This window comes from Acanthopagrus latus, chromosome 2 (genome assembly GCF_904848185.1).
Source record: "Acanthopagrus latus isolate v.2019 chromosome 2, fAcaLat1.1, whole genome shotgun sequence".
Classification (NCBI taxonomy): domain Eukaryota; kingdom Metazoa; phylum Chordata; class Actinopteri; order Spariformes; family Sparidae; genus Acanthopagrus; species Acanthopagrus latus.
In genome coordinates, this window is record NC_051040.1 from 20,452,537 (window position 1) to 20,465,517 (window position 12,981).

Genomic DNA, 12,981 nt, shown 5'->3' on the forward strand with positions numbered 1-12,981 from the left:
GCTTCCTTTACCCCCTGAAGGGAGTTAGTCTATATTGTGTTTCTGGATTCACTGCTTGTTAGATCAGCATATATCACCATGTTTATTAAAATACTGAGGGAATAAAACCCCAATAATGCTGTCCGATCCAGCAGTCCTGTAGTAAATCCTAGCTTTGATGCTGGTCAGAAATATGTCAATGTTATAGTTATTTTAAGGCTATAGTTTGGGTTGACCTTCTGTTATACCTCATTTGTCTTTCTTAGACTCTGTGCTCCTTTTTCTGTGTTGACTTCAGTGTCATAACAGGTCACTCAGTTTTTCTTTAAATGTTATCGGCCAGAATTATGGTTAAACAGTTGCACTGTTACCGTGTACCCTCTTCTTCATTGAGTGATTTAATTTAATTCAATGTCATTTAATTTAATTTAATCATTATTTTAGAAATGTAGCAGTGGTTGTCAGTCCATGGTCATGGTCTGATTATTAACCAGTATTTTGTGAAATACTGAATCCTTTTAACCTCTTATGGGCTATAAAACTTATTCAGAGAAGAAAGTTAAGAAGGTAAGAATAACTCGTGAAAATCTTTAAGTGTCGACAAGTGGGCCCCAAGTTTGCTTTGTTTTTTGAGTGTCACGCACCAAAAAGGTTGGAAATTACTTGCACAGACACAGAACATGTTATGCAGTCTTGATTTTGAAAGTGATTGCTGAAAGATCCAGGAATAACATTCAACGCGAATATGGAGTATTTCAAAAGCCAGTGTTGCCACTCATCTGCCATGTTGGCTCTTATTTAGGGGCTAATAAGGTAATCTAAATGAATTAGGAGAGAATCAGAATTTATGATAAAATTTGCATGTACGGAGTCACCAGTCAAATCTGATTGAAAAGATTAAAAAAGTTAAGTGACTTTGGTCCAAAATCAGCTTTAAAACTCCTACAACTGCTGTCTCTACCATTACAGACTTTTCTACCTATGTTTTAAGTGGTTTTTCTCCTCTCCCATATCATCTTAAGATTTATGCTGGTTAAACCTCATACTGTACGGTTGATTTCGTATGGAGAGAATACTTTCAGTGACTCTGCTGAAAGTCCCCACACTTACTCTGTTAAGATTTCAAAGCTGAAATCATCTCTCCTGTGATATATAGCCTACTCATTTTCACAAATAATTGATGCGCTCTGGGAAGGAAAGCACACATTCATGCACACAGCAGCATCTCCATGGGGCTTGTTAGAGACCAGGGTTAGTTGTCATGTGCCAGACTGCAGCTCTGGAGGAAGCAGAGCGACCAGTGTGCTGTCAGACAATCAGGGGACACTAAGAAAGCAGGCAGGTCAGCGAGCAGAGAGAGGGTCTGGCCTTTTCCCTGGACCTGCTACTTGGCTATCAGTGTTGTTGGTGTTATGTTACCAGATTGATGGAAGTGAATAGGCCAAGTGTGTGCGTGTTTGTGTAGTTGCGCACACATGTGGCAGAAAGATCCGTATCTGTCCTGTTACTTTGGAGGAATATCTGTTACTCTGTTTGGAGAACATTAACAGTCATTATTAAATACAACAGATCTCAGCCTTTCTTTAAACCTTCTGTTATTTTCCTCTTTTTGCAGGGTTTTCCAAAAGAATTTGGTCATGAGTTGAACCAGTGATGTGTTCAAGGCCAAGCGCCTTTTCCAGACAATTAAACACAATCTGTCGTGTTTGATGATTAAGGAGGGTGTCATACGGGCAGGCTTTTAATAGTTTTACTGCACCAACTTATTAACAAACTGTACATGATGCAAATTCATGCCTATGCTGTAATGTTTGGATATTTTGTAGCGAGTCCTTAAAAAGTAAAAAAATCATCCCGACAGTAAAAAGCCGCCACAGCCTTTGTACTTGCAGCCTGGACTCCAGGCACGCTCCTGTTTCTCGACCTCATAAACTCCTAAATACCTACTTGGCATGTTGTAACAGTATAAAGTCGAGTTCTACCTTTTCTGGTAGTTACAGCGTCCACGTATAATTTTGGCATCCTACAGAGAGTGCTTGTGAAACTTGCCCAAACTGTGTGGTAAGCGCATTCTTCTCTCCTTGTTACAAGGTGAGCCGAGCTCCGTAAACACAGGTTGGCTCTGTCCGTCTTTCTGTCCCTCCATCAATCAATCATTTGGTCTCTCTCAGAAGAGGACAGGGATGTTTTTAGTTTAGCTTAGTTTTTTTCAGTCCAAACAGCGTAAGATTTTATAAGCCTTTCTAAGTTTTTGTTTCTTGTTTTTTAAATCCTGGTTTTGTTTTCAGACCCACAGTTGGGGGTTTTGTTGGCTTTGGTTCGGCTTTAAAACACAGCAAGAGAGCTGTTACTAAATCATGTCACCTTAGTTCATCTGTTATCACAATGACTTAAGTGTTGACTGGTTTACAGCGCTTCAAAATGTCTGTTTTTTGTTAAAGGTTATATGTGAGATTCTGAACAATAGCAGTGTGAATAGTGAATAGCAGCTATATCAGCTTTTTGCTTCATGAGAAATGTCTGTGTGTGTTTTAATCTGTGTTCTTTGTTTCGGTAGCAGGACAGCTGTGTCTGCTTGTTGCAAAAGGGCATGCGTGTTAGGGTGCGTGTTTTAAATCTTGGCCCTGAATTTACATGTTGTGTACATGAGTCATACTTAGCAAAAGTTATTGAACTGATCCAGTAGGTGGCCTTAGGCAGGAGTTGTTATCCTGCGTGTGTGACAACATTATGGTAAAAATTCCGACAGAGATTGACTTATTTGTTAAATAATAACTTCCTTCATGTAACCGGATGCACAAGTCTCATTCAGGGAGAATCTCGTGAGGTGAGTTGTTACAGTTGTTGCCTCAACAGAATTGTCAACATTTTAGTTAAACATTCAGCCATAGCTTTGAGACATTTCTGCTGCTTTTCTAGATGAACTCTTCTTTCCAACTCTGACTCATGTTTCCACCATCATCATCCTAATGCAACAATTTACATCTCACAGGATTTCAGATTGAGACTTGTTTTTCAAAAAGGACAAAAAGGATCTTCTTATTTAACAAAAAGCCCTCTCTCTGTAGATAAACTTACAAGGACAACCAATGAATAAGGGGTCCGAAGTGGATATGGATAAAACATTGCAGTTTTAATCAGTGAGCATAGGAAAGCAGATACTGCATTTGTGGGGCTTTATTGATTATGATTTTGCATATCTCAAAAAAGGGTACTAATGAACCTCCCTTTAAGAATACAACAATTATGCATTACAGAGAGTTTAAGTGTTATGTCAAAGGTGAGCAGACTGTATATGCTCTGGATACAGTTTACCTAGAGAGCAGGCAGAGAATGATGAAATGATGTTGTTACAAAGGCCTAGTGGGTGAAAGTAAAGCCATTTTAGAGAAGAAGACGTTTATACTTTCTCGGTTGCTGAGAGCTATTATGTCAGAGTAAGAGTCAGAGTAAATAAAATACACTCCTGATTCACCAAAACACACGCAGGGAACGAAACTTTCAATACAACACTGACCTCATTTTCAGTAAGTTTAGGAAACCAATTCCAACATTAGAAATAAACATTAAACTGGATGGTTTGTGTGCAGTAAAATGGACACTTTTTGTGTTTCTTTCTCACTTTTCTTGTTTCTTCTTTTAGTTTAGCAACACCAGATATCATTTTAACAGCTCGCTTCTCTGTTTTCTTCAGGCTCATGCTCACAGCTCGTTGGTCTACCTGGTGTCCCTTCTGGGCAGCATGGAGCACAGCTTTCACCACACGCTGCTGCTGGAGATCAGAGCTCTGACCGATCGTTACCCGTCTATACTGGGAGGCTGTGGGAAAGACATCTACAGGATAAGCAACTCGTTTACTGCTATAGCCAGACTGCTGGGGAGGAGACTGGAGGAGAGCACGGCCATGCACTGCAGGTTAGAGACATATTTAAAGGGACTGACAGGATGTGTTTTAATCCTGTTATAATTTTCTCTTGTTTATGTAAACAACTATACAAATTATTCATGCAGACTCGTGCAGTGCCTGTTGAAAACATGATATTTGGCACAATAATCTGTTAATGTGAGGGTTTACAGATCCAGTCTTAAACCTCCTGAACTTCTCAGAGTCACTGAGACTGTCCTGACATTATCAAACATGTTTGATATTTATGGTTTAAAATCTGAATGATTACATTGGTACTTTCAGAGCCGAACCACAACAACCAATGAGAGAGGTATCCTAGAGGAACTGTTAATATTGCCAAGCAACAATAACATTTTATCCCTTCAGGCTAACAGCTAGCACAAAACTGTTGACATAAACTTCAAATCTCCCCTCCAGTTCTCAGTGAAGAATAGTAAACCAGTGATGGCTGCGTCTCCCCAGTCATTTAGTCTTCTGCTTTTGTTTTTGTCTCTCTGCAACACGTTACTTCAGCAAGTTGTTGCAACATGCTTACCTCCATTTTGTTTATGTCTGCTTGCCCATGAGATAATGTGAAAAGGGATCCACATGAGTCCAGCTTCAGTCAGCAGAGCCATGAAGCTCAAACATAGAACAATACTTGACATTTAGCATGTCCAAACTGGACCAAATCTAACACTGCCCTACCTTTGGTCCTCAGCAACGAATCTGTGTGAAGTAGACTGGATGAATGCTTCTCAAGTTATACAAATAACTTAAATGCAAACAGACAGAGATTCCATTTATTATAGCTAGATTAGATACTCCTACAAGCTCTCAAGAATCTACAACATAATAATATACATTATATAATTATTGTCACATATGCTGTTAGTTTTTAAGAATATATATATATTTTGACATGTTGGGTGATATGCCTGTTTGCTTTCCTTCCAAATAAAATTCTAGCATGCAACTCCCCATAAAATGACCACTTGTCTTTTTTACTTTCAAAATGGTTGGTGCTGATCTGACAGCAATGGGAATCTAGATGTGTGTCTCATTTAGAACTACAGTAGTAACTTGACTTGTGATATTTGATTGATACTTCATGTTTATTATTTCAAAGGATTATAGTCCTATAGGATTAAAGTAGTGTCAAACAACTTGAGACCAATGACTGAACACAGTACCTGAAAGTAGCCATAAAAACCTGAACTGAAAAACCTATTTTCTTTACCAGCTTCTCACTAAGACTGACTTGATCCAGCATGATCGTCTGTAATCGATTGTTTTGCTTGTGGTCTTGTCCCTGGTTTGAAGTTGGAAATGGGTTATGTCACATGCCTGATCAATCAGGGTAATGGTCATGCAGCTGTCCTTTGATTTTGCTTTCAATCAAATGTAATCAGTCAACACACAGTTTCCTGACTGTTAAGCTCTTAATAACTAATAACAGAGATTTTTCTCCAAAACTTTGATTATTGCACATTAACTTGTTACTTTTTAATGCTAGGCAGAAATACAGATTGCAATAATGTTTTAAGTGGCTTTCAAAGTTGTTCATGAATGACAAAGCATACTATAGTTGTAAACAAACTGAGAATTAATGAAATCAATATTGAGGAGTTTTGCCTGCACAAATACGTTAGCCCACAGATCCAACTGATTTGTAGTTCTAAAACCTATTAAATTTAGATTTGTGAGAACATACTGTTGTTATTAACCCCCACTCAAATCTTTTTCTTTTAGTATCTTTATGTCCAAGTGTGTCCTTCAATGACTTCTTTCATATAATTGCTATATTTTAAGTCATGCAGTTCTTCAGAGCGCAGTATATGAGGACAGCGTGTGCTTGTGTGTGTGCGTGAGTGCATATTTTTGCATGCTGATGTGCATGAGTTGACTGGGATTCATCTGGCTGCAGTATGGGAATGACACACACAGCTTTCTCCGAAATCAGAACATCGTGTGCCGGATTGGAGGCTTTGCTTGGGGTCTTCTGGAAGAAAGATCGAGTGAAGGAGAGATCAAGAGAGGCAGGGTGGTTTAGCAGGGGGTGAGGACAGCAGAAAATCAACAATGGGGTAGTTGAAAGTCCTCTTTCAGCTAAACAAGTGGACTGTTTACTGAAGTTATGAAGGCCACTTGTGGAAAAAGAAGTATGGACAAATAAAGGGAGAGGGAGCGAGGGAATAACTAGTTTGAGTTAGAGAGAAAGAGAGAGGAGACAGGCACCGTGGTGAGGGACAAAGAAAAACAAAGCCAAGGTGAGAAGGAGGGGGACAGACGGGGTGAGAGACTCAGAGATAGAGCCAGTAATTGTGAGAAAGTGAGAATTACAGGAAAGCTCACCAGAAAGGGAGGGAGGGAGGGAGGGGGAGGCTACTGAAATCCATCCAAATATGTCTGTCCAGCTTCATCTCACGTGCCCAACACCTGCAATTCAACCCTTTGCCCCTTATGTGTGTGTGTGTGTGTGTGTGTGTGTGTGTGTGTGTGTGTGTGTGTGTGTGTGTGTGTGTGTGTGTGTGTGTGTGTGTGTGTGTTTTTCACAGGGTGGCCGAGGCATGCCCACCGTCTCCCTGTGCATCTCATCCCGGAGGGGGAGGAGGAGTAGGGGGAGATGAAAGGTCAGAGCAGCGGCTGCAGGTGAAGATCCAGGCCTTTGAGGAGAAAATGGGGGAAGAGGTGGGTGAGGTGGAGGTGGAGGAAGACTCTCCTGCCCCCCAGCGACGCTACAGCCTGAGCCAAGCTGTCAGGGAGGAGAGGCGAGAGATGAGATTCAACAGGTCTGTTAATGTGTGGCTTTTCATAGGACTCTGCTGTGGAAGACATTGTTTTCATGAATAATCGGCTGTTATCACTGTCACTGCGGAGCGTGTTGTATTTGATTGATCTCCTGTCAATTCAGGAAGTCATGTTTCGAGCCAAGATGAAATAAGTCGTCTGTAGGATTCCTGTTTAAACAATGTATAGCATACAGTGCATCATCTTTAGAGAGACTGTGTGCACATTTAAGCGCAAGGCACAGCAGCATACTTTCATTGAGTATTTACATCCAGTTAGATCTGATGTTAACAGCTGTTACGTGTTATTTTCCAAATCCTTAAGGTCTCACACGCACAGTTGCTTCGTACAGTAAAATAGTTTGGAGTAAAACAGCTGCCCTCATGATAAATCCTGAGCTCCATCAGAGCTGTCTAGAAATATTTATTTCAGAAGATAAAAGTTTAATTCTGTTTCCCCTGGAGAGTTTCTTCTGTCCTGTCAAGTGTATAACTTCTACTTTTAGTTTTACTGCTTAAGTACATCAGAATATTTGCTGCAGTGACGTTACTTCGTGCATGGAATCATTTCATTGTACTGAAAGCAGCCTCAAATCATAAAAGCAGAGTGTATTTGCATTGAGAACAGGCCCGTGTTAGGTGCATCTCGTCAACTGAATAATGAATTCTTTGAATAGGAGGAAAGCTTCTTGTTGGTCTATGGCACAATCACTTTCAGAAACTAGAAGTTGGCTAAAGGCTGCAGTTTTCTTACAATGAAACAGATATTGTAGGCGGGTAGTGAGTACAAAAGATTAGTATCTTTAACAAACTCATGCTTATTCCCACACTACTCCTGTCATGAATTGAAATTCATTTTGCCCTTGTGTTTTTCTCTACCTTGTTACAAAATCACTGTGAACAATGTCCTGTTGAAGCTTTTTGCTTCAGTGGTTCGCCCACAGAATCCTGGAATTAAACCAAACCCTGGACAATTTGCTACATGGTGTCAAAAACAGGAAGCAGCCAAAGTTTTAATCTATGATTTTGCAGCACTTTGACTGTTTTTATTTCCTGGTCTCTCTAAGGTCAAAGAGCCTGGCCCTCCACGCTGTGCGCTCGCGCTCCATCAACTCAGACACCGGGGAGGACGGTGAGGGGTTGGAGCCGAGCCCAGACAACATCTTCTCCAACACCTTGGCGAATTCACACTCAGAAAACCAGGAAGCACCTCCTGCTGAGAGGAAACTGATGGCTGACAGCTCCATGCCCGTCACTCCTGCCCTGAACAGAAGGGTCAAAGAGGCTGACAGAAGTCACAGGAGGGAGACGGATGGACAGAAGGAGGAGCAGGAGGAAGCCGATAGACTCTTCATTCATTTAAGAGACAACATGGAGGTGATCAGAGACTTCTGTAAAGCCATGATGCAGCAGATCCCCACACCAGATCACTGTGTGATAGAAGGTAATGTCATTAAGAAGCACAGAAGGCTCTATCAGTGAATACATTGTAGTCTGATGAATTTATGGATCTTTAGATAGGATTATGGGATTAGGAAGTATTCACAGACCTGTCCATACCTTCAGCTGCAGACTCCACAGAGCTCTTAATCTGGACTGAAAGATTGAGAGTTTGGTTACTTGAGCCAAACTCTGTGGGGGAAAATGTCACAGAGCTAATTTGTTAATGGAAATATTAATCAAGGTATAGAGACAGAGAATTGTTTTGAGGTGGGCTGGGCCATCGTATTCTGTTACATTTGTACAATACGGTCATGTTAAAGTAGAAACAGATGAATGTTATGCATACATATGCAGTATGCATAAAGTACATAATTACATGTGTGTACAGTGTTTTGTGTGTGTAGAGTTGTGGCCATGTACACTGACGAGAAACAGGGGGTCAGGCAGTTCATGAAATGAGAAACCTCTTACGTCTCCAAACTAATCTAATCCACTTTCTGAAATGTTGTAATCCACTTTCACATTTCCCCTCTCGTGATTCTCATGTTCAGGGTTTTGATATTTTATTTTCATATAGGTCTTGTGATCCCTGCTTATATTCCATGTCTCAATCCGATTTGCTTCACTTGAATCAAGACCTCGTTGCCATCTTTCAGCAGGGCCCGTATCACCTTTTCCATATTGAATCAGATTTGTCTGACTTTATCTTGCTCTGTCCTGACATTATGATTGTTAACTTGACATAAATCATACAGCTAAGTTCAATCAATACATGCTGAAAAGCACGTAGGCATATATCTTTTACAAAACACATTCGCACAAGAACTGTTGGAGCTCACACACCTGAAGTCTATGTGCAGACATCCACACGCACATAATTCAACACATCACTTGACACTTACGTACATGAATATGCAACTAGACAGTACAATCCTGTCTGTACTCATTTGTTTGAGCCATCTGCAGCAGTGAACCCCACCTATGAGGACAGGGCTTCATTCATTTGAACATATTAAGAACAGACAAAGCTAACACACACACAGCAGAGGTGATGATATTTTGATTGACACGAGGGGGATGTTATTGCTCTGCCTTTGGCCTTAATGTCATTTGAACTAAGAGGCAGCCAAAAGTCACACACACATACACACAACCACACAGGAAACAAGGCAAAATATAACAAACTCCTCCTTTGGCCTCTGGTTAATTGATTAAATATGAAAATAAATGTAAATATGCATTTGTTAAACACACACGCACTGTAGATGAAAGTTTTTTGCTCATCTCATCATTAGTGCTTTGCAGTTGCTGCCTTTGCATTAAGTCTCTTAATGAGAATCAACCCCAAGGCAATTAGGATATGATGTCACAGGTGGTCTCAGATGGATGATGTCATCATACTGCTGACCTTACTTTCTCAAGGGATTAGGATTACGCAGAAGAGTGCGCACACACATGTACACTTCATCCAAACGCACACACACAATTGTGCTGACAAAAAAATATACAGCGTCAGTGACTGTCCGATATAAACAAACTCTCTGTGTGCTAAGTAAGTGGAGCCGTAGGTACAGACACATGTTGTTGCTTTCATAGCTTCTCAATTTTAAACACATTAATTGAGTTAACTTTTGTTTTTGTATATTGTAAAGATGTTTGAGTCTTTCTCGGACATTTGACAGTGCCGACTTCCATATATTATAACAACATTATATATTGTATAATGAATCTATCTATCTATAGAGAATAAGTCTCTGACGTGCCAGATTGTTTTTGCAGAATAACAAATTAAAGTTTAGATTGGCTGTAACTCTCTTTGGACCACTTCCACCACCTAAAGCATAGATAGTTTAACTTTTTTTTATGTTAAACTGGTAACAGATATCCAGCACAGCCGACAGGCTTTTACAAAGGTTTGAGTAGAAGATGAGTGTAATGTTAACAGGATAGTTTGATTTGTTCAAACACTGGAGAAAAAAAATGCACGTATTGCTTCCTGGCATGAAGTTGGAGTTAGAATATATTGATATCACTCACATATCTATTTTGTGCCACCTTGTTTCAGATCAAGTGAAAATCGGAGGTGGAGCTGTGATTTTTTTGTCTGTATATACTATGTAACCTGCTGTCAAATACAGCAAAAAGTATTGATTTGATTACAGTTTTGGGAGCATGGAGAACGTCAGTGTACAGACAACCTGTCCTTTTCCTTTGTATGCTGTTTTTTGTGCTGCACCTGTACACAACTGCGGTTTAGAAGTGTGCATTGTCCATCTCCTTAGCTTTGAGTGTTATCAATGCTTCCATCTAAATTTACCAAAATGTCATCCAGTTATTGCTTTAAAAGACAGAATAACTCTAAAACCTTCCTTCCAGCAAAATTAGACTTAGCTGTGCTGTATAAAATTCATTGTTCATGCTAATCATATGGTTGAAAAAACATACATTTTATTTTTCTTTGTCTGTAAGTCAAAAAAATGATATACAAAAATGAAGCATTCAAAAACATAACATTTATCTTTTTATTTTGATCATTATTCTGATCTGCTGGATGATTTCCACATCAAACTCACTAACTGCTGGCCCTTCACTGCTTTTTTCTCCTTGGTGGAGAGGTGGAAGTTCGTGGGAGGTGGCGTTGGAAAGAGAAGACGTCTTCTGATGATTACAAGACGCAGTGTCCGTGCTTACTATGAATCACTGTGTAAATATGTTCCCAAGGTTACACAAGTCCATATGTGCAAGAGTGGTACGCAGAGAAAGTGAACTGACTCTGTTTAAGCTTGGGAATTTCAATTTAAGATAAAGACATTTTAAGCATCGGCTAAAAAATTCTAATTTTGATATTTTTATACATTTTTGTTTGTGACAGATTCAAATCGAGGATGTGTGGCCAAGCTGTCGTTCTCCTGTCCTCTTAAGGGTCATTACTGTCTGTACGCCAAGTCCAGTTTCAACCTGACCAGCCGACAGCCTCATCTGTGGATACACATCATGCTGCTGCATCTACAGGTGCACAGAAAATGACTTACAATGCAAAAAAGTACAATTGTTAAAAGAACTCAGAAGTGCAAGTTGTAAATCTACTAAAATATATCTATAAGGAAGTGAAATGAATGTGTACTTTAAGAAAGCATTCTGACAGTGTATTGCAAAGCACATGAAAATCGTACTTTACTAGTTTACTAATATAAGAATTTACAACTCTTTTTCTCTCCTTTATCCCCATACTTCCTCTGTCTCTATCTGAACCATGTCTCTGTTTTGTGTAAATGTATTTTTTTTCTTTGGACCAGAGTAAGTCCAGTGTCCCCCTGTGCTCCAGGGACGAATGTATTCAGAGACTTGCTTCTCTTTGGGAGAAGACGCAGCTGAAGGGAGCTCACAGCTTTCCCTTGGCCATGACGCAGCATGCCACCCCACACAGAAAGGTAATGGTCCACAGAGTGTATGTGTGTGTGCACACGTGCTGCTTTCTCCTAAGAGCTATCTGTCTGCAGCAGAGGGGATGAAGTCATTGGTAGTGAAAAAACACTCCAAGAAAGGAAAGTGTTAAAGTTCAACATCCACTTTGTTTAAATATGGAATTTATTAAATGGACATTTTGTATACAGGGCCTCTGCTCACTGCAACTTCTCATCGTGTATGTGTGGGTGTATGTGTGTGTGTGTGTCTGTGCGCCTATGTCAGTGTGTGTTTGTGTAAGTGTGTGGATGTGGGCAGTGTCCTCACTCTCCCACTTCATAACGTGAAGAGCTAAGTGGTCACTAGGAAACAATTAGACCCGCAAAGAAAATACAGCTGTCGTTTGTCTTTCTCTAAACATGCGTTGAGGCGGCTCTGAGATGGACCAGCTATGGTTACCATATGGAGCCTGAGCAAACTCTGTTATTCATAAACACACACACACACACACACACACACACACACACACACACACACACACACATGAACTGTGCACTGGGCAGGAAGACTCATGCTGTGTTAATCTCAACGGTTCAAACATGCTCGTAAACTTCTGCTTTTACCGTCTTCGCTGGATCAGTCACTGATTTACCAGCTCAGTCACCAGTAAAATAACTTTACTGGTGATCTCAAGTTGCCCCAACTGGGCCACTCAGACCGTTAAAGGCATTTTAAAATATATTGAATTGTTTGCCAATGTCATGTCTGTAGTAAACACCGGAAGCAACCCAGCAGCAGTTAGCCTGGTTTGGCCAGTAGCCCAAACTGAGTATATCAGGTGATACAGAGTATTGAGCCAATACCAGTGTTGTAGAAATGTTGATATGATAGTATGACTGATAGAAATGTGAGCTTGACAATGAAATTTGAAGTTCCCCTAGGTTCCATTTTTAGGCCTTTTCTGTTTAACATCTACATGCCCCAACTAGCTCAGATTATGAAAAACAATAAAAAGTCTCACCATATCTAGGTCAATGACATGAAGATTTATTTGCTGAGTGGTGAGTTGAGATGAAACTAAAATTATTGTTTTAGGAGCCAATTAAGAACATTTAACAGTTAGAGCTTACAGTGACGACCAGGGAGAGAAGTGACTGTTTGAAAATACCAATGGCAGCTCCTCAAGAGCTTAGCAGAGGTAATGCTATAACATCAATTAGTGAGTGTTCTGTTTCCTATATTTGCCGTGGCCGCTGCTACCATAGACAAGTTGGAGGAGTCAACATGTGAAATATCTTGCCTGTTTCATCAAACATTGGGAAGATGGATGATGATGAATGAATTTTGATGCTATCCCCAGGGTCCCCAACACACTGAAAATGAGTTTGACCCAAAAACAAAAATATGTTAAATCTTAAAAGTGCCTCTCTCATCATAATTATGCGTTTACACAAAGGTTTGACTCATATACATTCACAA

General features: G+C 40.1%; 1 protein-coding gene across 6 annotated transcripts in view; it reads left to right on the forward strand.

The window, feature by feature from the left end:
- Positions 1-12,981, forward strand: part of veph1 (ventricular zone expressed PH domain-containing 1) — an 86,633-nt gene that overhangs the window by 45,794 nt on the left and 27,858 nt on the right. For 5 of the 6 annotated variants that reach the window (XM_037082782.1, XM_037082745.1, XM_037082753.1 and 2 more), the window contains 5 exons: positions 3,674-3,894; positions 6,424-6,657; positions 7,722-8,098; positions 10,970-11,109; positions 11,394-11,528. In XM_037082782.1, coding sequence (XP_036938677.1) covers positions 3,674-3,894; positions 6,424-6,657; positions 7,722-8,098; positions 10,970-11,109; positions 11,394-11,528 — 1,107 coding nt within the window. Of the gene's footprint in view, positions 1-3,673; positions 3,895-4,586; positions 4,841-6,423; positions 6,658-7,721; positions 8,099-10,969; positions 11,110-11,393; positions 11,529-12,981 lie in introns of those variants that run through there. The other variant, XM_037082792.1, reaches the window with a different exon arrangement.